We start from the raw sequence: 25,744 nt of genomic DNA on the forward strand, positions 1-25,744 counted from the left end.
TGAGTTTAGGGAACGTAAACGCACAAAAAATGGCAGTTGGCACCTCGATATTGATACCTTGTTAGCAATTATACGCTCTCGTTTTTTTTGTCCTAAAATGTCAGATTTTCAGACAAATACTGTCCCAATCCAGCTGACAGTACCTGGCAACCCTGGTATCATTGGGGAATTTTGTTTACTTGCACAGCGACGGGCCAAACTCAATAACACGCAGTAATAATGTGGCACAAAAACACACGTGACACAGTCTCGAAACAAAGCGGTTGTAAATACGGTAAAACACAACAACAGTATAAAGAAAAAAATTATTAATAAATGAGTCGAAAAAGGTCGAAGTATTTCAATTGGACAACATTTAAGTAAAACTGGTTATAACAATGACTACTAACTAACACACTTGCTATTCAGTCATTAATATTGTCATGTATCATTTAAGTAACTTATAGCCACAATCAGCATTTTCAACATATTCCATTACACGTCACAGATTATAATTGCCACACACAAAAATAGTCATAAAGCTTTTTATTTGTATCATAATTGACAAATTCAACAACCACATTACATTTGTGTCAGAACTTGTTTATTCAACATCTTTTCTTAATTTTTGTGTACAACTATTAATTGTTTGTAAGTTTCTTAACTGCTAAACTTGCTGCTTTATATGGTGGCAAATTGCTTATAATTCCTTTTTTGAAGTACAAAACTCTGCACGCTTTGAAAATTACAACACTCTCACTTAAACTTAAAACATATTATTAAACCTTGTGCTTTTATTTTACAACCAAAATGAATCATAAAGCTATAGTTTAAGCAAAATAATTGATAGCTTATTCCTTGATTTCCAAATGACAAGTTCCAAGAAACTGTTTTTTTTTCTATTTAGTGCTATCACTGCAAGTACAAGTCTTTTTGGAAATAATGGTGTTCCTTAGAAAAGTTTGCTTCCTTTTCAGTGTTGACATCCTTTTCAAGAACCGTTTTGCCTTTGATAGACTCATGGAAATTGCTGGCTAACTGGCTTTTCCTTTAAAAGTTTCAGTAACTTTTCTAACAACAGGATATGTTTGGTGGTCACTACTATCTCCCCTGTAGAATGTTCAATCTTAAGAAACATTTCCTGTGAAACAATTTAGCAGCTACTGTTTAAAGAAACATAACATGTCCATTATATCAATACACAAGATTGCACTTGGTTGCAAATACTGTCCACATGGTGTGTTAAGAAACCAAAACTTGAAATTGTCATCAATAAGGTATTTCAAACTTCCTGTTGCTTGTGCAATTGTTTGTTCTGCATTTAATATTGCCTGAATTTCAGTGAGGCATTTAACTTCACAGTGTGAGTAGACCTTGTGGTTGCTTATTCCTGCATGACATATTTGGAATAGAAGATGTTTTATCCCAGTTTTCTTAACTTTTTATTCAGGTTTTTATTAAAAATGTTAATCGTGACTTTTCAAAGTGTTAGATGACCTTTCTCTTTGTCAAGGTGGTAGATACACTTTCCAATTCAATGATAACTGCAAAAACTGAAGCTCACTTACAGTCATCTTAAAAATTCACGACTAACCTTTAAACAAATAAATTAAAACACGGCAAAAAACTATCGAACTTAGAATATAGCAAACGGGTTTGGTTTTGGAGCACAATATAGACCCGGAACAGACAACACAACTACAGCGGCCGGCTCACACGCTGCGTGATTGGTGGAGCTGCGCGAGCCGCAGCACCCAGTCGCCTATTTCGCACGGCATGTAGCTTTTCCAAGTGCGCATGCGCACAAGTGCAAAACGTCACGAAACTGGAGCTGCAGTTCCACCATAGATAACATATTAATGCCATAATATTTTTTTTAAATGAAAAAAAAATGCCGATCAAGGCGGAAATTATACTTAGGAATAAAAAATAAGTATCATGAAAGGTATCTGTATTGTTGTAGGAATATTAGGTGAAAATATCTAGGGGGTGCTGCAGCTCCGCAGCACTCTAGCACGAGCCGCCCCTGATTATGTTGTATTTGTTTCATAAAATGGAAATTTTATTTATTGCCACAACTGCCATGTGGAGCTGCAGCAGCGAACTGACAGCAAAGTGAGTTGTTTTAAATTGTAAAGTAGTCGTTAAAAATTTAGATACAGAAAGAAAATCGCCAAAGAAGGTAATAAAGTTGTTTGTTAATTAGGAAATCTGTGTGCCAGATGATTTAACATAAATAAAAATGCTGTATATATGTTCAATTCTACAGGTTTATGCCTTATCGTCAGTTTAGGGCTCTACAACAGTAAGTGATCTGTTTATAATCATTACCATACAATGTCTTACTATTATATATCTTATATTTCACGAAAAATATCTCAAAATTCAAAGTAAGCAATGTGGTGTAACTGAAATTTGGTGTAATTAATCCATCTATTGCATTATTATTTACAGATGGCTTCCAAGAAGCAAATTTTATAATATAAGTAAGACCAATTTTTTAAAATATGCCTGTTTATAAAAAGGATGACAACATTGTGTTTTTAAACTTAAGAAGAGTCCCATTAAAAAAGTAAGTATCACAAGTTCTTTGGCAGTTATGTTTATGATAAAAGATAACAGTATTTAGGATTTTATTTACTTATGTGAGAACTCATGTAAACTATCATGAGAATTCCAACCACACCCATGGGGCTCTCATTTGTGGTCGTTGGCATTTTTGATAACCCAAACGCCTCGCCATGAAACTGGGGTTTGTAGTACAACCACACCTTTGAGCTATCAAGACTACAGGGTTGAAATCTGCAGACTTAAGGCTAACCACGCCTGTTGAAGTGTTCAAAATTCTTGCCGTAATAGTAAAATACTATTGCAGTGAGTCAATCACACTCAGGCGTTCAAGTTAAATGCTTAACGGTTAACCACACTCAGGCGTTCAAGCGAAAAAGCTTTAGGGTTGACCACAATAATGTGTTTTAGGAAAAATGCGTATTAGGTAATAACACTTTTAAAGCATGTAACGTAATGACCTAATACTGGTGTTTGCTAAGTTATCTTTGATGCATTCGAGGTCTTGAATAGCTTGCTCCAAAGCTTTTTCGGATGTTACATCATAAGACATATTTTTTATGTCAACCAACAAATCGTTGAATTTCCGGATGGTTTGCTGTCTTGGGAGTGTCTTTATTCGCAACAGTGGGTGAATTCACAGTTGTGTTTGAACACAATGAATAAGTTGAAATGATATTACTTGTAACAGCTTCTTCATTCGGTTTTGATGCGCTTATAGCGTTCACAACATTTGGATCCAACACCATGTGAACAGAATTGCGGCACCATTCAGGTAAGCTGGACCAATCAACATCATCATACTTGTTAAACACAGCAAACATGTGCTTGCATAGCAAGGAGTGCCGAGTAAAATCTGCACATACGAATTTGGGAAACTCATCCCTTGATCCCAATTGTACAGTGTACATTTGGTCAGTCACTTTTAACTGAGAATACATTTATATTTCTTGCAATTGTGTTTGATTGCAAATTTGCAAACTCCCCAATTCTTTGAATACAATGTTTTACCAATTTTCTTGGTCTGTTTTGTAAAAGTCAGGAACACAATTATTGTAATTCTGTAGTTGCTTGAAGATCTTAAGTTTTCTTGCATATACCTAGATTACATGTTTTTTTCATACACCGACAGTCAACTATAATTAAATAAAAATGTATGAGACACATGAGAATATCCTTAACAAGTTGAGTACTTTGACAAATGTTGTACAAACAGGGATCCAACAGATTATATTTTTGTTGCAGCTTACTTGTTTTTTTCTTCTGGGAGAAAATCTTTGTGTAAAATTGTAATCAGTCCAGATAAAGATTTATCTGTTCTGAAAGGTGTATGGCATTCTTTTAAAACTCGATTTTGTCTTTCCACACCATTGTTGGTGCGAACAAGTACTTTTAATTGATCTGCTCGATACAGCAACAACCAACGCTAAAATCATGCCTGTCATAAAACTTGTGTCTTTCATTTAACAACCTTCTTGCCTCTTTTTGTGATAGCCAAGTTTTGATAAAATACTTGAAGTTTATCATTACATTGAACACATGACTGAAAATTGTGTAATGCTGTTCGATAAGTTTCCTCCCTTTCGGCCCCGGCAATAGCTCTCATAAATGATAATTCTTCATCTTTGCTATCACGAACACCATTTTCAGACTTTTTAACCCAACGCTCCCATGCTTGCTCACGATGAAAGTCGCATATTAAAACATGTCAATCTGAAAAAGTATATAGATTATATATTAGTATTTTCATTAAACATATACATTACTAAGTTCAAAATTAAAAACAAGCTTTCCTGAAAAAAACAGTTTCAATGGCACGTATTTCAGCATCACATTTGTCTGTCATGAAAAAAGTTGGTTTCCAGCCAGGTGTACATTGTTTCAAAATTGAAAGAGCTTCTTCAATATCAATTTGCCTCTCATTTTGTGTGATAAAACTAGCCACAACCTGGTAGTTCATGTTTGTTTTAACCCACAAAAAAACAAGGGCAGGGCATATTTTGAAGTCTTATATGTAGCATCTAGTAGGCAAATGTCCTGCCCGTAACGAAAAAGAAGTTTTCGCTGCCAATGAAGTTGATGGACAAACAGCATAGTTCGCTCTGATGCAATTACAGGAGGTGTTTTTTTCATCCGCAAGGTCTGATTTAATGGTGTTTACCACATTAGGTATATCTGGTCTAAAAATGTTGTCCTCTGGATCACCAGACTTAACCCACTCATCAACCAAACATTGAACATTTGTTTGATCCATTTTAGCCAGTTTACGTTCGGAAAATGCCCTGCAGAAGTGACTGTCGACATCTTTTCTTGTCGGAAAAAATCTTCTGTTTGTGTTTGATGGTACATTGTCATTTTAAACAGCTCATGTATTACAAATAATTTTAGGCCTCTCATGATCTCCCCAATATTGCATATGCCTTCATCTACCACTTCATCAATTTTAGCAATGATCCGCTTATCAACCATTTGAAGAAATCCTGCCGCCTACAATACAAATAAACACATATATGTATGTCAAATTATTATAGTAGGCGAAACAATGATCACTTATAGAGATATTTGGTAAAAAGAATAAAAGGTAAAGATTTAAAAAATCAAAAATAAATCATTTATATGTTGGAATCAATAATGGTGTTTATCACATACTTCTCCAATAACGTGGCCAGAATGATCACCACTGCTTGGGTAAGAAACGCTACAGGCACATTCCTTTAACATAGACTCCCTTGATGCTTAGCCATCCAAATACCTCTTTACAACAGAAGTATAACAAGGCTCACAAACAAACACGGTCAACAGTAGAGAAGTAAGTTACACTTGTCCTGCATCTCTTAACATGAACATAAATGATAATAAAGCTTTGTTGTTTAGGACATTTGGTGTTTTGAAACAGGGATGGAGAGTTATTTATCACATTCACGCAGGAGGAAGGTTATGTTATTCACCTCTACAAGTTTGTAAAATTACAATGTGTTGTTTCATTCTGCACAATATTTGTCGCCTTTACAATGTGCCACTGCCAGAAAATGCTGACATAGATTCACTTTTAGACACTACCACAACAAATGAAATTCATGACAAGGTAGTACTGTGAGAGATTCGATCATTTCTACATTCCAATAATGATGTTTGTGAAATGTTTTTTGTGATTGTTTGTCGCAAAAAGTGGCAACACAGCAACACCGAAATGAACTTGAAAAATAGATGACAGAATACTGAACGAATATGAAAGTAATAAGGTAGGTAAGAATAACAGTGAAGAATATGGAACTAATGAAGTAGGGCAATTAAAAACAGTGAACAAGAATGAATAAAACCCTCCAGGCTTGCACAGATTGAGGCCTTTAACCAGCAGTGAAAGTAGTAAATAACAGAAAATAGAGAAACACATCCAGAAAAAGGCATACTGTTGAAAATGCATATTAAATCGAATCATCAACTGTTTTGGGTTGACTACAGGTTAATTTAACTTTACTGCTTTCAGACAACTGCAACTTTTGTCGCTTCAAATCATTTGCTATTATCATTTGTTCCAACTGTTGCTGTTGAATTATAGCTATGTATGTGTATTATACTTAGAGGGCTCACTGGTTCTTCAATTATTTCAAAAAGGTTGTCATCTATAGTTGAACATGTGAATGTAACTGGTTCTTCGACATCCTGAGGTGCTTGGCTTGTAGTTGTAGTAGAAAACTGTGAAACAGTTTCTAAAAAAAACAGTTAGGCATTACACATTTAACTGTTTGGAACATAACAAAGAGGGTACTTAACTGTCACTGCTTTCAAGTGATGATGCACCTCTCAAAAATTTTACACTAGAAAAGTCGAACCCCAAAGGTGCTAGAGTAGACAAAACTATACTACTTTTATCAGCCAACTAAGTCTGCTTGATTGTAACCTAATAACTAATAAAACAGATCCAAATGAAGCATTTGATATTTTACTAGCACATTTACAAACTAGTTTCGAAAAAGCATTTCCTCTTAAAAAGTAGTGGTAAAATTGAAAAAAATGAATGGTATGATAAAGAATTGAATAATCTCAATAAAGCTAAACAAGAAAATCAGTGTGAAAAACCACTAAATCTGTCGCTATATTTTATTTGTTTCATCAAAACAAATGCATTTCGCTATAAAAAGCATCATCAGTGTCTAAAAACAAAATAAAAGCGGCATAAAAGCAAAAAATACAAACAACACACAACCCCAGAATAACCGCAAAAAGTCTTTCCTCTGTCTTACAGGACTGCAAATGCAGACCGGCAGGTATGGCGCTGATAAAAACCACGTAAAAAGGCGAGGAAAAGATAAGGTTTTTTCTTGATCTGATTTTAATGACCCGGAATCGACGCGGGCGTTTTACTTGAAAGGAGATTTCTATAATAAGAAAAGAATTACTAAAGCTAAACAAAATGCATACAAAAAATATAATAGAAAGAAAACGACAACTAGAAAACTTCAGTATCACCAAGTACGCAACCAATATTATCGAGTGATAAATTCCAAGAAGAAAATTTATCATCAAAAGCTATTTGGTAAACACAGGAATAATGCAAAACAAACATGGAAAACAATAAACAGTTTGATGGGTCGAAAGAAGACCACAAACTACATGTCAAACCTTAAAGTAGATGGACAATTGATCACAAACCAAATGGACATAGCTGATCACTTTTATAAGTATTTCTCCACAGTTGCAGAGAAGTTGGTTAGCCAGTTGGACAAGTCCAAAACTTCTTATCAGATGTATTTAGGTCCCACGTCCAAATCCTCTATATATTTCTTCCCAACTTGCCCTGGTGAAATTAGGATAATTATTGACAAAAAATAATTTACAAAGTAAATTAAGCTGTGGAATAGATGGATTACCCTCAAATGTCATAAAAAGTTTACCACTAGGAATAATTAATTGCCTGAGCCATATATTTAACCTCTGTTCGGAAAATGGAGTTTTTATCAGGGATCAGCTATCAGCTGTATAAAATCAGCTAGTAACTACAGGCCTATAAGTTTATTGTCAAACTTATCTAAAATTCTGGAAAAAATCGTGTACAATAGATTACATACGTTCTTAAACAACAAACTTTTTTTTAATCCAAAACAATTTGGCTTCCGAAAAGGTCATTCTACCCACCATGATGCTTCCTTATTGATATTCAGTATCACAGATGCCTTTCACAACAAACAACAGGCAGTTGGAATATTTTTGGACCTATCAAAGGCATTTGATACTATAGATCACACTTTATTAATGGGAAAATTATATCATCATGGCATCAGGGGGATTGCCTTAGGCTTCTTTGAGAGTTACCTCTCTAATCGAAAACAGAGGGTCCCAACTTAGCAACAAAACATCTAATGACCTACCAATAAGTTGTGGTGTTCCCCAGGGAAGCAATCTTGGGCCGTTACTATTTTTAATATACATTAATGATCTGCCAAATAGTATAACATCAGGACAGGCAATCATGTTTGCTGATGACACAACCCTCCTCTTTGAAAATAGAGATACAGAGACATTATTCAACACAGTAAACTTGCAACTTCAAAAAGTAAATGAATGGCTAATAACCAATAAATTGTCACTTAAAGTTTTAAAAACCAAGGGTGTTCACTTTCGACCTGCCAACTCCAAAACAGAGCCAATACAGTTGGAAATAAATGGCCAGCAAATAGCAACTGTCAAAGCTGTGCAATTTCTTGGGCTAACTATTCATGAAAGCTTGTCATGGAAAGAACACATGACAAACATTTTGCAAAAAATTAAACAAATATATTACTTAACTATAACAATAAGGCCTTTATTAACACAGCAAGCATTACATTGTATTGATCAGTCACGTCAGAAGTCAAATAATTTATGGCATAACATGCTTGTATCATGGTAATAAAAACCTCTGGCCTAAGATTCAAGGTATCTGCAACCAGTTTTTGTGTATGACCTATGGTTATAAGTCCCAAAACCTGGAAGAAACATTGAAATATCAAAAAATATTAACAAACGAGCAACAGTTTAAACTTGAGTGTGCAACGTACTTACAAAATTACCAAAATGGTAGATTACCTCAAGCATTTGACCATTTCTTTCAAAGAAAAATGGGAACTAATGGTGTAAGAAAAAAGAGAGGAAAATATAAATGACCTGCAAAGTGATAAGGAACAGAAAGGAAAAGAGGATCAGAATATGAATGACCTACAAAGTGATAAAGAACAGAAAGGAGAGGAAGATGAAAATATGAATGACCTACGAAGTGATAAGGAAGACTAAGGAGAGGAGTGTTGCGTTAAACCAACATGGTTGTTTACAACAAACCTTCACTGGTTTCCTAACCGTCTGCACAAAGACGTTATGTAATTGGCCCTCGGGCCAGGTCAAGTAACTGACCATGCTGTACGTGGATGAGAGATCTCTTTCTGTGGCCGTACTTTCCCAAATCTCGCTAGAAACGTTGTATTTCAAAAGAAGCTTACTAATTTCATGTAATTATTAAACCGCAATTATTCGCTCGTTGTATCGCCCGATTGTATCGCCCTGAAGGCACGACAATTTGTTGGCGCCATCGTCTTGCATTTTTACGCCCATCGCATTGTATATATGTCTCTGTTTTATGTTATGTTAGTCAGTGTTGTTTATCGGGCAATGGTAAAGTCCGCGTGTTGAATGTAGTTGCTTTGAGCGTAGTGCCAGATTATTGTTATTTTGGCAGTTTAATGATTTAGCATTACGTCTATTGTATCATAATTGTTTGGGTGTTACTTTTATTAAAATCGCTTGGAGTGGAATTAGGTTTGTTTATAGACAGGTTTTCTCTTTATAATATAATTTAGTTTTAGCTAAAATACACAAGTCTTACACAAAAGCCATAAGCGAACTATAGTGAACTCACGCAACAATAAGCATAAGCTTGAGAAATAATCTACATTAACGTAAGATTACACTCTAAATTAAGTGGCGTTCTATGATAGCTTAAATAACTAATTTAGACTAAAAAGGCTAGTTAGAAACGTTACATTGGTATCCCCGAGTGACGTTTTTGTGTAAACAGTACGCATTTATAGTTCAGAACTGCATTGAAACATGCGACGGATTGCACGGGACACACTCGCGAACCTGTCAGGTAAGTTACGTGTTGACAATGATTTAGATGTACCTAAATCTGTCACTTTTGCGGACGAAAACGCTTCGCGCAACGATAGCGACACGGCACATAAGAAATTGACAGAAATTGAACACCTAAACGCCGAGATAGCAAGTTTGCGTGAGGCCAACGAAGACCATTTAAGGGCATTGAACAAGTCACGTGATTTCACGAAACAAATGAAAGAACAACTCCGCATTGATCACCAAGCCCATGCGCTCGCTATGAAGGCCAAAGAATCTGACGTTAAAGCATTGGAAAAGTTGATAAAAAAAGATCAGAAAATCCGTTCGTCCACCTATATTGCTTTGGGTAAACGCTCTGTTTCTCATGTACCAGGCGATGACGTAGAGCAGGGGTGGGCAAACTACGGCCCGCGGGCCGCATGCGGCCCGGCAAAGGAGTTCATGTGGCCCGCCAAATGTTGGGAAATTTTAAAGAGAAAGTTACCGAGCAACGCTGAATAGTATTGTAACCACAGGCGTAGTTTTTAAGAACTACCGGGGATGTTTACGTGCTTTAGCCTGTTGTTTCTGCCACGTTATCATGCACATATTCACTTAAAACAATTTCTTCGTTCGATAAAAGTAAAAGCTATTCACGTTTTCAAATACAGCCCACTTTGTACTGTTGACGGCTAAACTTTGGTCACTTTGTATCAAGTTTAGGTCGTTGCAGTACATTGCAACCGGACATTAAACACGGCTTTAGAATCGTTAACACATACCACACCACACTTAAGATGGATACTAAAAGCGGCTCGCTTTGTTTAATGTTGGCGCAAGGAATTTATTAACAAAAAAACGTGGTGTAGCCTATATTGCAATAAATGCTTGTTTATTTTGAAACAATTACAATTGTAACGTTTCAACCAATGTTTGTGTAAACAAAGTGACAACAAACGTATTTCCACATAGCTAAAAAAAAATTAATATTAATATTTTGGGCTAAATCAAGGGTGCACAAACTGCGGCCGTACGGCCACATGCGGCCGCGGAGACGAGTTTGTGCGGCCGTGACCATGTATGTTAAATTACATGTACAGGCTGCCATGACGCAACTAAAACTATTTTGCCAACTATTTCGGTTTTCAAACTGCCCAAAACAGATTTCGTGAGACAGAAAAAAAGATTACCAGCCTAAGAACCACATACGCCAGGCTTTTTAACCGTTTATTGTGTGCAAACACTGCGAAAAACAGGCACCGCAATCGTCACAATACCGATCATGACGTCATCAACAGCTAGCTCGGTTCAGCTAAACTTATGCACCAAGTTAGAAATTATTAATATGAGCATTTTAAACGGCTTTGAATCGTATATACATGATATAAACCTAATTCTTTACACTAGTTATTTAAAAAAACAAGCAAGCAATTGGTGGCTGTTGGTGAAATACTATGCGGCCCGATAAGATTAGGAACTTTTGAATGCGGCCCTTGCACTGAAAAGTTTGCCCACCCCTGACGTAGAGGATGATAATGATAATATACCTTCTGCGCCTGCCCCGCCGTATGATTCTCATATTTATCCAGACTTAAGTGAAGTAACTGCGATCTCAACGGACAAACCTAAGCCAATTTTAATTACAGAATCAACGCCATCTGAATCAAAACCTTTAACAAGTAGAGGGTATGAACGGGATTTGTTTGGTGAAACTTCCTATCCAACGTCGCCATTAATTGATTTAACAGGCCCTCCTACATCTCATTTACCTAAGCCGAAAATGTATCATACTATACCTCAACAAACTTTAGTTCTTGACAATAGTATCAAAAAAAGGTTGATCTTGCACAACTTGTTCGTTTGGTGCCTGGGCAAGAAATGATTTGGTTGAATTTGAATACGCGAAGTCTAACAAAGTATGGTTTAACAACGGAAAATATCTTACATACTTTGCTCGCAACAACTGATTTGCACAGTGATATGCGTCAATACATTCAAGCTCTCGCCGCAAATGTAAATATGACAGCTGATGAAAAACTTCAGACTTTACGGAACCATGTTGAAAGAACTTACAAAAAGACTGCTTTGTCTACTATGCACGCTATTCGCAAAATGTTGGGAAGCATTAATGTTGAAAGCACTGTAATTTCCCCTTTGCAAGCAATCACGACCATATTTTCTCAACAAGGGATTGTTTTAGATGGCCGATCATTTAATGATCCATATATCCAACTGATTCAGGAAATTGTATTACAAAAATTACCTACTTCTATTGCATTTCAGATAGAAGGTCAGCCCTGGTCGTCTATTCCAGGGTTTCCCAAAGTGGGGTCCGCGGACCCCTGGGGGTCCGCAAAGACTGCACAGGGGGTCCCTGACGATATGACAAAATGGCGAAAACAGGTTTGACATTGTATGGTACCGTACTTCCATTGTCGCAGATGAATGTTTCCGTGATTCGTAACTAAAATGAATTATTTAATGAATGTTAGGCCGTGTCAATCTTAAATATTTGAAATGAATTAGTACGTCTTGGTAGTTGCTCTACCTAAAAATTGCATTCGGCGTCTATGATGCAACAATTAAAAGTACGGTGTATAGCAGTCGGGAAGGTTTGCCATATAGCTACAAGGCTAAACTGTTTTTCGGTTATCTACCTGTAGGTCTATGTAGTCCGAGCATTAAAATAGATAACCCCATAGGTGGTAAGGTTATGAAGTTCTGAAGTTTCAATTTTTGTTCGAATTGGCCTTAGGCCTAGCTTAATAATTCAAAATAATACATAAAAACATAGAAATAACTCAATGCGAAGGGACGATGTTTAGGTCAAAGTCTATATAAAACACAAGTTGTCCAACCTATTGTTACGCAATAGAACCTTGGAGCCAGATTGTGTCCAAAATGATACTGTGGGTGGAGAAAAATAACACATAAATTGTCTGATTTTTACAAACTGGAGAGCATAGACGCGAATTTGATTCGCCAAATTGAATGAAAATTTCGGGTTCTAACATTTCAACGCAATATTGAAAGCTAAATTGCTGTTTTTCATGTAAATTTGGCCGCTTAATTTTCATGTAAACTTTAAATATTTGCGTTCAGCGTGCATTATCACGCTCAAATGTTAGAACCCAAAAGTTTTATTCAATTTTACCTATCAAACTCGCGTTAAATCCCACCAGTTTGTAAAAATCAGACAATTTATGTGTTTTTCCCTGTACCTGCTGTATTAATTTGGACACAAAATGGCGTCCATGCGGCTGTATCGCGTAACAATGGGTTGGACTACTTGTGTTTTATATATACTTTGGTTTAGGTATAAGAGTAGCAGTAGCGAAGGGACGATAGAATAGTAACGAATCCAAGTTATCAGATAATTCATTTGTGTTAACTTTTAGTAGAATAGCAAAGGTAGCACTGCAGCTGACAACATTTTTTTCAAATATGTTTCTGCGCAGCTTTTTCTCCGGTAGTCTACAAAGTCAGTAGGCCTACAACAATTGAGGCTAAGCCATAGCCTGTTGCAAAAATTTGTGCTGGAATAAATTTGACAAACATGTACCGGTAGTCAGCTGCAGTGCCACCTCTGCGATTTTTCTAATATCCTGACTGACATGGATATTTTTTTTCTGTTTTTAAATTTTAGTGTTATAGTTCAAATCTTATGGATAAATTTTTGAAGCGAAAGGATAAGTCGAATGATTCAGAATGTGAAGCCCAGCAATCTCAGGATGTTTCATCCCGGAAGACGAAGAGACAAAAGGTTCGAACATATGATGAGGAGTATCTTAAGCTCGGGTTTATTGAATGTCCTTCAGATGTTACTAACCCTCAGTGTTTAATATGCTACAAAACATTGTCGAATGAATGTATGAAACCAGCCAAGTTAAAGCGGCATTTGATGGCTCAACATCCTGAGCTAGCTGGAAAGCCACAGGCTTTTTTTGACAGAAAGAAGAAAGAATATTTAAAGCAAAAAAAAACTTTTAGACAATCTTTGGTGTCGAACGAAAAATTAATGAAAGCATCTTATTTAGTGGCGCTAAGGGTGGCTCGAGCCAAGAAAGCTCACACAATTGCGGAAAATTTAATTCTTCCAGCAGCAATTGACATGTGTGAAGTAGTTTTGGACGGCAAATGTGCAGCCAAGCTTAAAGAAATTCCATTGTCGAACAACACGATTTCAAGAAGAATCGATGAACTTTCGAATGACATAAAAACACAGCTGCTTGAGAGACTGAATCAAACTAATTTTGCAATCCAATTGGATGAAAGTACGGACATTGCCAACCAAGCACATCTCTTGGTTTATGTTCGATATTCATGGGGAGATGAAATGATAAAGATTTCATGTTTTGTCATCAAATGCAATGCAGAACAACCGGTTTAGACGTTTTCAACGTACTTTGTGATTTCTTTTCACAATCAGAACTGTCGTGGGAACGATGTGTGGCTATATGTACCGATGGTGCAGCTTCAATGACCGGCAAGCACTCCGGGGCTGTAGCTCGTATCAGGGAAAAAGTACCGAACATTATACAAACGCACTGCATGATTCATCGCGAAGCGCTTGTTGCGAAACATTTAGGAAAATCTTTGTCTGATGTCTTATCTTTATGTGTCAAAGTTATCAACTCTATCAAAGCTCGCCCACTGCAGTCCCGAATGTTTTCGAAACTTTGCGATGAACTAGGCTCAGAACATTCAAGCCTTTTGCTCCATACGGAAGTTAGATGGCTGTCGCGAGGAAAAATTGTAGAACGCCTGTTTGAACTCCGAGAGGAGGTTTTAATTTTTTTGCGAGCGCACAATGCGGACTTAGCTTCACTAGTAGCCGATGAAATTTGGCTTGGAAAACTTGCATATCTGGCAGATATTTTTAACCTTCTCAATCAACTGAACTTGTCACTTCAGGGAAGAGATGCGAACATTTTACACAGTCAAAACAAAATAACAGCATTCACAAAGAAACTCAATATATGGAAAATGAGAATAAATGAAAATGTTGTGGATATGTTTCCTGTTCTGTGTGACTACATTGCCAACAAACCTTTAATAAATACAGATTTGATTTTCTCTGACATTCAACAACATTTGGAATTGCTTTCTGTACATTTTACGAAGTACTTTTTAAAAGAGACATATGAGAATTTTGACTGGATTTTAAACCCCTTTGTTGTTGCAAAAACTGATCTGTCAGGACGAAAAGAAGAAGAATTGGCTGAATTGTCATCTGACCGAACTTTAATGATTAGTTTCAATCAAAAACCTCTTGCATCTTTCTGGTTAAGTGTTGCGAACGAATATCCACTGCTCTCACAAAAGGCTACCCAAATGTTATTACCTTTTGCCACTACCTACATGTGTGAGACAGCATTTTCAGCTCTTACAAATATGAAGACAAAATACCGGTCCAGACTTATCATAGACTCTGAATTACGAGTTTGCTTGTCACAAATTACTCCAAGAATTGACAAGTTATGCAGTAAGAAGCAATCACATCCATCCCATTGATGTTGTCATTTCGATTAATAAACATGATTCAGTGTTACTTATTTTTATTTGTATTAACATTTATCGCTGGTTAGGCGGAAAATTGATGCGACATAAGATTGGGGTCCGCGAAAAAACATTTTGACATATAGGGGTCCATTGTCCAAAAAGTTTGGAAACCCCTGGTCTATTCAACAAATTCTTAATCGAATGTACAATTTAGCACAAACTCTGTCAGTTCAATCGCCAGGACAAGGTGTCATGTATGCACATTTTGAAGAGGACAAAACCCCCATTGCGAACAAGGACCCAGCTGGATCGACTGGAGCATTATCAGCTGACGTTCGAGCTTTACGAGGACTGATTTTATAAAAGACCAACAACCGAAATCAGAAGGAACAGCCTATGAGGAACAAGGAACAACCTCAACGGTATGATAATGCTATATGTTATGTTTGTACAGAAAGTGGACATATAGCCCCTCAATGTCCTATTGCCAAGCTGTTTCATTCAAAAGGTTGGATTGTGACCCAAAAAAATGACAGTGATTTTAATTCAGAACCTATTCCTAAGGTTTTACAGGGTAAAACAACTTTCTATTCTAATTCCAATTCTGGTGGCAGCAATCAGCCAAGATCCAACAAGAATGCCAATCAGAAACGGCAAGAAACAAATGAGGTAGGATCTAGACGTGACTTTAACACGTTCAATAAAGATCAACGTAATTTCAGGCCGTCAGAGGCCAGTAAACATCAAAAAAACTAGAAAGTGGGCACTCTGGAGCAATCGCAGAGACCCACCCTACTCCCTTTTTCTTTTCTGATTGCCATGTTTTGCCTTCTTTGCAGACACCCGCACCTTCTCTTCAACGTGACGAACACATTTTTTTGATTGATGACGTCACACGTATGCCTTTTCTCCTGGATACTGGAGCCAGTGCTAATATCTTACACACGTCTGCATTTAACGGTAGTACGCCTATTCAAGCGTCACAAGCTAATTTTTCAACGCTTGACGCTTCTTCAAAGCCTTTGCAATCGCAGGGAATTGTTAGTTTACCACTAAACTTATCTGGTAAATTACACAATTTACAATTTGAACTTTTAGATCGATCACCTTACAACACAATCGGTCTTCCGGACATTCTTCGATATGACTTGCTTTCCAAAGGACACCTAGCGGTTATGGGAACCTTTCAAGATGCTTCTGAGGTACTTACAGCTTTGAAATGTGATAAGCCATTGGGTCCTGATAACAACAATCATCTTTCCTATGATCAGACTGCTAAGATAGCAGCATGCGATAAGCCAAAATTAACAGCTGATAAACCTGCTCAAACTCTGATACCACGTGAGAAGTTTATGGAACTGTTTAAACTTTAAACAATATCCAAACATCTCTAATTTAAAACATAATCTTCAACAACCAAGTAAACTTCCTTATCAACTTAGCATTCAGCTAAGGCCTGGCTTTCACAAACCAATTACAGGCCCTGTTTATAACACAGGATGTGAGCAAATGGCCGTGTTACAACAATGGCTCAATGAGTTTTTAGATCTTGGGATTCTTGAAAGGAATTCTACTGTATGGAGAAGTTCAGTCTTCCTGGTGAAGAAGAAGCCCTCAGGCTATCGCGTCATCGTAGACATGCGACGGCTCAATGCTATTGTAACAGATGATGATTATTCTCTACCTCGAATAGATTCTGTTTCCAAATACATACAAGGTAAAAAATATTATAGTACACTGGACTTGACAAAGGCTTTCCATCATCTGCAGGTCCATAAAGATTCCAAGCAATATTGGGAACTGGCGACTGAATTCGGAACGATGTCATGGAACAAAGCCCCGATGGGTTTAAAGACAACACCCGGGACGTTTCAAGCTTGTTTGGATGTTGTGGCAAAGGAAATCTTGACCAAGTACAACACCTGGAGGAAAGAGCAAGGTTTGGAATCTTTGTTAGAAGGTGTCAAGATTTACATAGATGATATCCTTATTGCCACTAAAACCGAGCAAGAACATCTTAAGTTGTTTGACTTAACCTTACAAACACTATCCGAATATCATTTGACCGTGAACCCTGATAAGTGCACGTTTGGAAAAGATCGGGCATGCTTTCTAGGACATACCGTATCTGCTGATGGTGAAAAACCACTTATTTCACGTTTACAAGGTTTGATAGATCTCCCTTTACCTAAAACGGTCAATGACCTGCGCCGATTTCTCGGGATTGTCAGATATGAGAAAAATCATGTCCCACATCTAGCTGCTTTAACAAAACCGTTGGATCAAATTGGGAAAAATGTCACTGCTAAAGATTCTTCTAAAACGCCTTTTCAATGGACCACCACGCTTTTACAGGCCTTTCTTGACACACGGGCGGCTATGATGCAAGCTGTTACCTTGCGCTCGTATGACCCCAGGCGTGGTTTACATTTAGCAACAGACGCCAGTTTAACCGCAGCAGGCGCTGTTCTTTTTCAGCTTGGTGACAATAACGAAATGCAGCCTCTTGGCTATTTCAGCCAAGCGTTTAATAATGCACAAACGCGTTATTCAACTTTTGTTAGGGAACTGCTTGCTCTCAGGTTGGGTCTTCAGCATTTTCGAAATCATTTGGAATCTAATCACTTTACAATTCACAGCGACCACGCCCCGTTGGTCAAAGCACTACAGGGCGGCAATACCCCTTTGAATGGACTCTCAGGTCGTCAACGAGATTGGGTTTGTCAAATTTTAGAATTTCATTTTGATGTAAAGCATATCCGAGGCTGTGATAACCAGATTGCAGATTATTTCAGCAGACAAGGCTGTCGTGCAACATCCAACTCCAAAATGCTTTTGTATTATGCACGAACCGAGTTTCCTCCTTCTCTTTCCATTCCACGTTTGTATGAGTTGCAACAAGAGGCTTTTTGTGATTGTAAAAACTCTAATTGCACTAAACGTCATATTAAATCTACACAATTGTCTAGAATTCCTCAAGGGACTTTGATGATGTGCGATGAGCCCGGCATGCTTGACCGCGTTCTGCTACCAACTGAAGCATCACAAAGGTTTGTGTTTGATTGTTACCATGGATACACTCATCATAGTGCTCGCATCACTTGGAATGCTTTGCGCCATATTTATCATGGACCACACTTTAGACAAAACATTGTTCGTTGGTCTCATGATTGTTTAACATGCATAAGGAATCGTCCAAAACGGTTAGAATCTATTCCTTTACAACCGTACAAATACCCTAGTGGACGTTTGAGAACCATACACATGGATGGATTTGCATTGCCACAATCCGATACCAATCCTCCATATTCTAAACTTTTAACTACATCTTATACAGTTTTAGCTCCATTGTTGCATGAAGATGCCTCTAGCACTATCAATGCGTTTCGGAAACACTGGGTGGCGTATCTGTCTATTCCCGAAATAATAGTTACAGATAACGGTCCTAATTTTCGTTCACAGGAATTTCAAACATTCTGCAAAAATCATAATATTGAACATCGTTTAACTACACCGTATTACCCGCAAGCGAATGGGAAAATTGAAAGACTGCATAGATCTCTACGTGATCTCATTGCGACGCAACCTTCACCTGGACAATGGCTGCAATCACTTTCCTGGCTTCAACTTGCACTAAACTCCATGTGGCGGGAACATCTCAATATGTCACCCTTCCAAGCGCTGTTTGGTCTTACGCCACGAACTCCTGTTCAAGTAACAGCACCTTTGCTTTCTGGATTTCCAAAGGAATCAACAGAAAAAGGTCCAGGTATTGTGCATAGTCGATTACCACAAAAAACTCAAAAACCTGTTGTTTCAAGCTGGGACGAAGCGACTCGTGCCTTTTTGCCTATCAGATCACGTGGTAACAAGCTTTCACCTTTACGTGAAGGACCATTTAAAATTGTGCGTCTAACACGATCTAGTGTCACTGTTGATCTTTCAGATAACGAATTACGCACTCAACCACGAAGCCAGGCATATCCCATAAAGATGGATACTGACATGGAACGCAAGTAAATTTTGTAATATGAATTTATATTACTTATGTTCTTGCATTTCATCATTTTGTTTGTAAAATTTGGCTTTTATTTTTGTTGTTGTAAATAAATTAGGTGCGGCAACACCTTTGCAAAAAATGACCTTAATAAACTTGGTGTATGATCACCCCTGTCATCCGTGCCTGTTATGTATGCGATCGGTACTTGCAGGAAGAAGTTTGATTGTGTCTTCGTGGTATGATGGAAGAAGTAACATAATGCTATATAGACGCCTACTGTTCAGTGTCACTTGTCGCTGCCGCGTTTTGTGAATACCGTTTTTTTGAGTAAGACGGCAAGTGAACTGTTTGTAGGTTACTTTAACGTCTGTAATACGTTGTATTAAAGGTCTGGCGTTACCTGTTACTTTGTACATAAAGGCTTTTCTTTAATTGTTGTGAACTTGAACAGTTTAAGACTAGCCTCTGTTTATCTATAATTTTTGTGTATTATAACCAACACATAACCATTTTTTCACAGGATTTTGTTGCAGGATTCTATTTGTTGTTTTTCAGGTACCTTTGGTTGGCCACCTATTAGGAACTATAGACAACACAATATAACATCTAAGTCCTAAGGAAAGTGCACTTCCTTGCAACCTTATCCTGTATCGTACCTAACATTTAAAATCAAATACAAAATTATAAAAAACCCACTAAACCCACTCCACCTTGTGCCATGCAACTAACCCTTTATCTGCTTTTCTGGTTGACTGTCGCTGATGGACCGAGACAAGCAGGAGCGTCGTCGCCGTTGTCGTCGTCTACTGCGGCACCAACATCTTATAAGAAACTTGACAATGTTATCAACTGCACACCCTGTTCTGCTTCATGTGATCGTGGCAGCAAGCAATGTTCCGACGGACACAGAAGGGTATGTTTGATCCGCCCTTGTCATACAAACTGTTCCAGTTGCTCTCAGGAACCAGGTGCACCGATGATGCAACATTTTCAATACTACAATGGACTGTCTAGAATCTGTCGCGTTTGTCCTCCACAATGGACTTTATGGCAAAACCTTGGACCATGTCTTTCTACTGGATATCAGATAAGAATTCGTTCATATTATGTTAATAGTCGTTATAACATAACACCTGTTTCTGGAGAACCTCGTGACATTATAAATTGCACTTATATTCCTATTAATGCAAATTCTGATCATATACGTCCTCATTCTAAACATGCATTATATGTTGGAATACCATTTACATTAATCTTGTTATGTTTAACCTGCATACTTTGTGCTCGTTACCGCCGTAAACGTGCCAACACTTTACGTGTACTATATGTTTATATTTTAGCAGGTTTTCAACATGTTTATTCTAGGACTTTTAATCACATGTGCCTACAGCTCTGCTCAACAGATTCCACTATCTGCGATTCCTGTTGCCAACGTTTCCTACTTCACACAACTTGCCAAACAGGTGCAACTTCAACGAATCGAACAAGTCAATGTCACTGTCTACAAGCTACATGAACTCCAGGATCCTCCTTCCCTGACGTCACCCGTTGATTTTTTCCATCCGGTCTTTGGAAACGTCCAGGCGGAGGCAATACCATGGACAAAATTGAACTATCCTTTAGGCAAGTACTATTTTGACCCATCACAATATGGTCAAGCGTGTACATGCACTCGTGTCACACAAACGGAGACAATTCAACTTGGAACTAATGACATACGCGTTATTTCATTGCGTAACACCTGGCTCAAATTCAATTATAACTTTACCCAACACAATCGTTTTGAGCACCTGAATTCATTTACACTTTTGTCTCTATTTTTAATGACCCTAATAGAGAAATTTCAACGAATTAAGTTTGATGTTTACATACAACAAGATGTTTATTGGTATGATGTTAACCGTGCTAATGGCACTGATGCTATTTTCACACCCATACCAAATATTTTAGATTGTCATAGCACTACACAATTACGCATATTACCTAATGCTACTGCATGCACCGAACCAGGTTGTTTTGGTTCCATGCGCATATCCATACCTGTTGGCACTATTTTTCGCACTGGAACTAATTTTCACCCCCAGGCTGATGATGATCCAATGCCTGGTTGTTCACAACCCCTTTACAGTTATTGGGGTGCTTCACACACTAATTTTCCTTATTCCTCTACTGGACCTAGAATGTATGTAAATATTACTCTTTTTGAACCTCGATTAACCCATGTTTCCTCACGTGAATTAGTTGCTACTATCCCACCTCCTTTACACACTAATGGCCAACTTCTTGACCTATTTCTATTAGCTTTTCCTCAAGCATGGTATCCTAAGGATTCTATAATAACTTTCACTGCTCCCACACGTTTTTGGCAATATTCTACACAACCCTGGTGTAGCAGCGATCCTTTTGTTAAGAATGATCAAAAACCCTCTCATCTCTTAAATCTTTATACTAAATTTCCAGTTAACCTTCGTTCTAGTCATTTCTGTCAACGTAAAATTAATGTTTCTTCGTGTCGTTATGCTACTGGTTCGCCGGAAGTGGCAATTGCCCACGGCGTCACACTAGCCCCTTTTCAAAATCAAAAAAGTATTCCACAAGCCCCAGTCGCTTTCAAAGCTACACTATTCCGACAAAAACGTTTTTTTATTACGTCATTGATTTCTTGTTTGTTTACTGAGGCAATTGTGCATTTTGAAATGCAACGTTTTGAAAAGCAACTCTCTTCACGTCTCAACAAATTACAAACCGAAATTGACGTGAAGTTTAATGAGACCGAGTCACAGATTTTGAATCTCTCTTCCGAGTTACAGAAAACCAATTTTGCAATCGAAGATCTACGTGACGGAACTGCAGCAGTTGCACGAGAATTGCAACGATTTGAGACAATGCAACTTTCAGAGGATCAGCGTCTGCTGCACCTCATTCAGGGAAACCAAATGTTAGCACTTCAGAACCAACGTGATCGTCTGGAGTTGACCCGAGCATCACTCAACACTACCATGGCACAACGCAATCTACTTCAAGCTTGCTTGAGATCGCTTCACACCCTTGATAATATCTCCAGCGATAACACTTCCGTTTATTCTTTCATGCTGTCAAAAGGAGAATTGCGTTTACGACGAATCGCTGCCATAGAAAACCTGTAAGTTGCTAACGTTACTCATTCCAACTTCTCTTCTATGGAAGACCAATTACGTCATCAGTCAGTCAACTTCTCAACCCAACTCAACCAGGATACGGAAATCTTCGACAACATTACAACGAATCTAACCTTCACCATCCAGCCTCTTGTTTTCACCGAAGACTCCGCACTCTTCAATTTTTCCCATGACGATATTCTCGCCGATACTGGTGCAGGAATTAACTCACTTGAAGGTGTAGTAGAAACTGGTTTCAATGACGTCAAGTCCGTTGTTGACAACACTATTGATGACGCCACCGGAATCCTGGGAAAGCCCCTTCTTATGATTGCCATCATTGGAAGTTCTGCGTTGGGAGCTTTTCTACTTCTTCTAGGAGGTTGCTATGGTTGGAACAAGTTTCGACAACACAAAGACAATCAAACTTACACGAAAGGTATTGCTCGTTAAGCGAAGCGTTTAAAACAATCAAACGCTTTACGACTCTCACACACCTGAAACTCAACGAAGAAAAGACGCAAGCCTTGGCAGTCATAGAACCACCAGTCCTCCCACATATAGAGCTGAAAATTCAATGGTCCACAAATTCAATCTTTCCATTAAATATACCAATCGGAAAACCAGCCATTATACAACGTGAATGGTCTACGCTGATAGTAAAGTTTAAAGAAAAAATCACGAAACTTGCAGACTCCTTCCTGACAATGGATACCAAAGCGGTCCTAACCAAAACTGTTTTGCTCCCCACCTTTTCAAAACTTGCTTCCACCTACCCTATCCCCAATGCCAAACGGGACCAAATAAATGAGTTAATCAGCGGTTTTATGTCCGGGAACAACCACAAGAATTTGAAAATTCCATCACACAGGTTATGCCTACCCAGAGAAGAAGGAGGGTATAATGCAGCCGACATCCCTTGCTACCTGGATGCTTTTTACATCAGAAATGTACAAGAATACCTCCAGCACAGATTATTTGATACTAATACAACTCCACAATTGTCAATAATAGAATACAACATTGGATTCCAACTGTCTACACTTCTGGAACTACGGAAAAGAAACTCACTCCCGCACACACCACATCCATCCCCCCACTACGTTGAAACTCTAAAGATCATAAAAAGATACAACATCTCAACCCAAGCCCCCATATCTCTGCGAGTGAAACCCACATATAACTATATGATAAGTCAACGGAAAACCCATCAACCCTGGATACATCCATCATGGCATCTGATTCACCATCCAATTCTGCCCAACTACCTAAAAACTTTTAATTATAAACTGACGGAAGAAATTATTCCAGTAAAATCCAAACTAATCCCCAATATTCCGGACCTTGACCCAAATTGTACCCTCTGCAGGGTCTCCTACGAGAACATACCCCACCTTTTCTTCCGATGCCCGGTGGTGCAGCCTGCACTAAGACTGATCAGTCAAGTGTTTAGACGCATATCAAGAATTCAAGTGGACATATATAATAACCCAAACTTTATCTACAATATTGCCCCCCCCCAATTGAAGAACCAAGATCTCAAGCACTTTTTGCGGTCCTAAACACCTCACTTCTACACGCAATTTGGAAAACACGAAATAAATCCAAAGACAAACCAACGAGTCAACAAGAAGCAAAAGAGAATCTAATAAGAACAATTAAAAGATCACTCAACTACCGACTCCACACAGAAAGGATACGTTCCTGTCAGAACTACAAAGATTTGATTCTCGTAGCCATCCAAGAAATGGAGAACTGTGACCCCACCTAAAAAACCTGCATGCACACTATATGTGTCCAATTACATATAGATGTAGGCTCCCTTTAACTTTTTGTACCTGTGACACCTTTTTTTTTTTTTTTTTCTTGTTTGCTTATGATTTAGTGTCCTTTTTTAACTTTACTTACGATATCACTCGCCTTATGTTCTACACATAACTATTTTGACTCAAGCGTTCTTCCATGTTTTTGCGACTCTTCCGTCGCACCTCACCACGCAACTTCCGAAACACATACTATCTGTGTCCTACACCGGCTTCCCTAAACTTGTTGTACCTATGACAACTTGTTCTTTTGCGTATGATGTAGTGTCTCTTATTAACTTTACTTACGCCTTTACTCGTTATATATTTTGCGCGAAACATATTGACTTCTGTGCCTTTTCCTCTTTTGTGTTCCTTCTGTTGCACGCTCCTTGTGTAAAGTACACACTATCTGTGTCAAATTATACACAGAATCAGTGTCCTTGAAACCACATGTAAATCGGACCAACGCGCCACCTTATGCTGAGTTTTTCCTTTATTGTGCGATCTAATGTGACACCAATAAAAACAAAACAGGGCATGATGACAACAAGACCATAGCAAGGGTGTAGCATTTGCTATTACCCGAAAATTCGCTAGGTCTCTCTGAGACCCTGCGAAAAGAAAAAAATACCAAGCAAACAGCTCGCAAGTCAACCGGAGGCAAGGCGCCACGTAAGCAACTGGCCACCAAGGCCGCTCGCAAGAGCGCGCCGGCTACCGGGGGCGTGAAGAAGCCCCATCGGTACAGGCCAGGAACTGTGGCCCTCCGTGAGATCAGGCGTTACCAGAAGTCGACCGAGCTTCTCATCCGCAAGCTGCCCTTCCAGCGGCTGGTGCGCGAGATCGCTCAGGACTTCAAGACCGACCTGCGCTTCCAGAGCAGCGCCGTGATGGCTCTGCAGGAGGCCAGCGAGGCCTACCTGGTCGGCCTCTTCGAGGACACCAACTTGTGCGCGATCCACGCCAAGCGCGTCACCATCATGCCAAAGGACATCCAGCTCGCACGCCGCATCTTGAAATCTCTTTTGCGAAAAATTCGGGTGGCTCTGAAAAGAGCCGTTTTTTCGGTTTGCACCACGTATTTAGGCTTTCTTGGAGGTCTTCTTTGGCAGAAGGACGGCCTGGATATTGGGCAGGACGCCGCCCTGCGCAACGGTGACTCCGCTGAGCAGCTTGTTCAGCTCCTCGTCGTTGCGGATGGCCAACTGCAGGTGGCGCGGGATGATGCGGGTCTTCTTGTTGTCGCGGGCTGCGTTGCCGGCCAACTCGAGAACCTCGGCGCTGAGGTATTCAAGCACCGCGGCCAGATACACGGGCGCACCAGCTCCCACCCGGTCCGAGTAGTTGCCGTTGCGCAGAAGCCTGTGCACACGACCGACTGGGAACTGCAGTCCAGCGCGCGACGATCGGCTTTTGGGCTTTGCCTTGGACTTACCGCCACCTTTACCACGTCCTGACATACTGCTGACTGCTGATTGTTTGCCTGCTTAGCTGATTTTTTTGTATTGCCGATAACAACACACGAGACGACCAAAAGGGAAAAAAACGAATTGGAAACCAAACAGTACAAAAACAGAGTCATAAAGCACAACAGCGTATACTTTTTTCTTTGAATTAAGTTTTTTGTTTATGATGTGGTGTAAAAGCAGGAACATTAGACATATAGT

General features: G+C 38.7%; 2 protein-coding genes, 1 long non-coding RNA gene and 2 pseudogenes across 3 annotated transcripts; 2 read left to right on the forward strand and 3 right to left on the reverse strand.

Moving 5' to 3' along the window:
• Positions 1-4,324: 4,324 nt before the first annotated feature.
• LOC145234347 (uncharacterized) lies at positions 4,325-5,061 on the reverse strand (annotated as a pseudogene).
• Positions 5,062-6,630: 1,569 nt separating this feature from the next.
• On the reverse strand, positions 6,631-8,203 carry LOC145232824 (uncharacterized). The gene is made up of 3 exons (XR_013860928.1): positions 7,917-8,203; positions 7,171-7,345; positions 6,631-6,926 (listed from the first exon to the last, which is right to left on the reverse strand). It is a non-coding gene; the product is annotated as an uncharacterized LOC145232824 (long non-coding RNA).
• Positions 8,204-14,112: 5,909 nt separating this feature from the next.
• On the forward strand, positions 14,113-15,498 carry LOC145234348 (protein FAM200A-like). The gene is made up of 2 exons (XM_080099084.1): positions 14,113-15,118; positions 15,350-15,498. The coding sequence occupies exons 1-2, from the start codon at positions 14,113-14,115 to the stop codon at positions 15,496-15,498; spliced, it is 1,155 nt and encodes a 384-aa protein (XP_079955210.1).
• A 7,070-nt stretch (positions 15,499-22,568) lies between these two features.
• LOC145234349 (uncharacterized) lies at positions 22,569-24,716 on the forward strand (annotated as a pseudogene).
• Positions 24,717-24,973: 257 nt separating this feature from the next.
• Positions 24,974-25,537, reverse strand: LOC145232801 (histone H2A). The gene has a single exon (XM_080097478.1). It carries the CDS (start codon positions 25,535-25,537, stop codon positions 25,160-25,162), a length of 378 nt encoding a protein of 125 aa, XP_079953604.1. The 3' UTR covers positions 24,974-25,159.
• Positions 25,538-25,744: the final 207 nt, after the last annotated feature.

The sequence above is a fragment of the Phallusia mammillata genome, chromosome 6 (assembly GCF_965637545.1).
Source record: "Phallusia mammillata chromosome 6, kaPhaMamm4.hap1.1, whole genome shotgun sequence".
NCBI classification, from domain to species: Eukaryota; Metazoa; Chordata; class Ascidiacea; order Phlebobranchia; family Ascidiidae; genus Phallusia; species Phallusia mammillata.

What these genes read in the sequence shown, in the direction of transcription:
- LOC145234348 (XM_080099084.1), top strand. Translation starts at nt 14,113, where the DNA reads ATGACCGGCAAGCACTCCGGGGCTGTAGCTCGTATCAGGGAAAAAGTA. An exon ending in AAGAATTGACAAGTTATGCA is followed by an intron (nt 15,119 to 15,349) that starts GTAAGAAGCAAT and finishes TGTACAATTTAG; the next exon opens with CACAAACTCTGTCAGTTCAA.
- LOC145232801 (XM_080097478.1), bottom strand. Translation starts at nt 25,537, where the DNA reads ATGTCAGGACGTGGTAAAGGTGGCGGTAAGTCCAAGGCAAAGCCCAAA.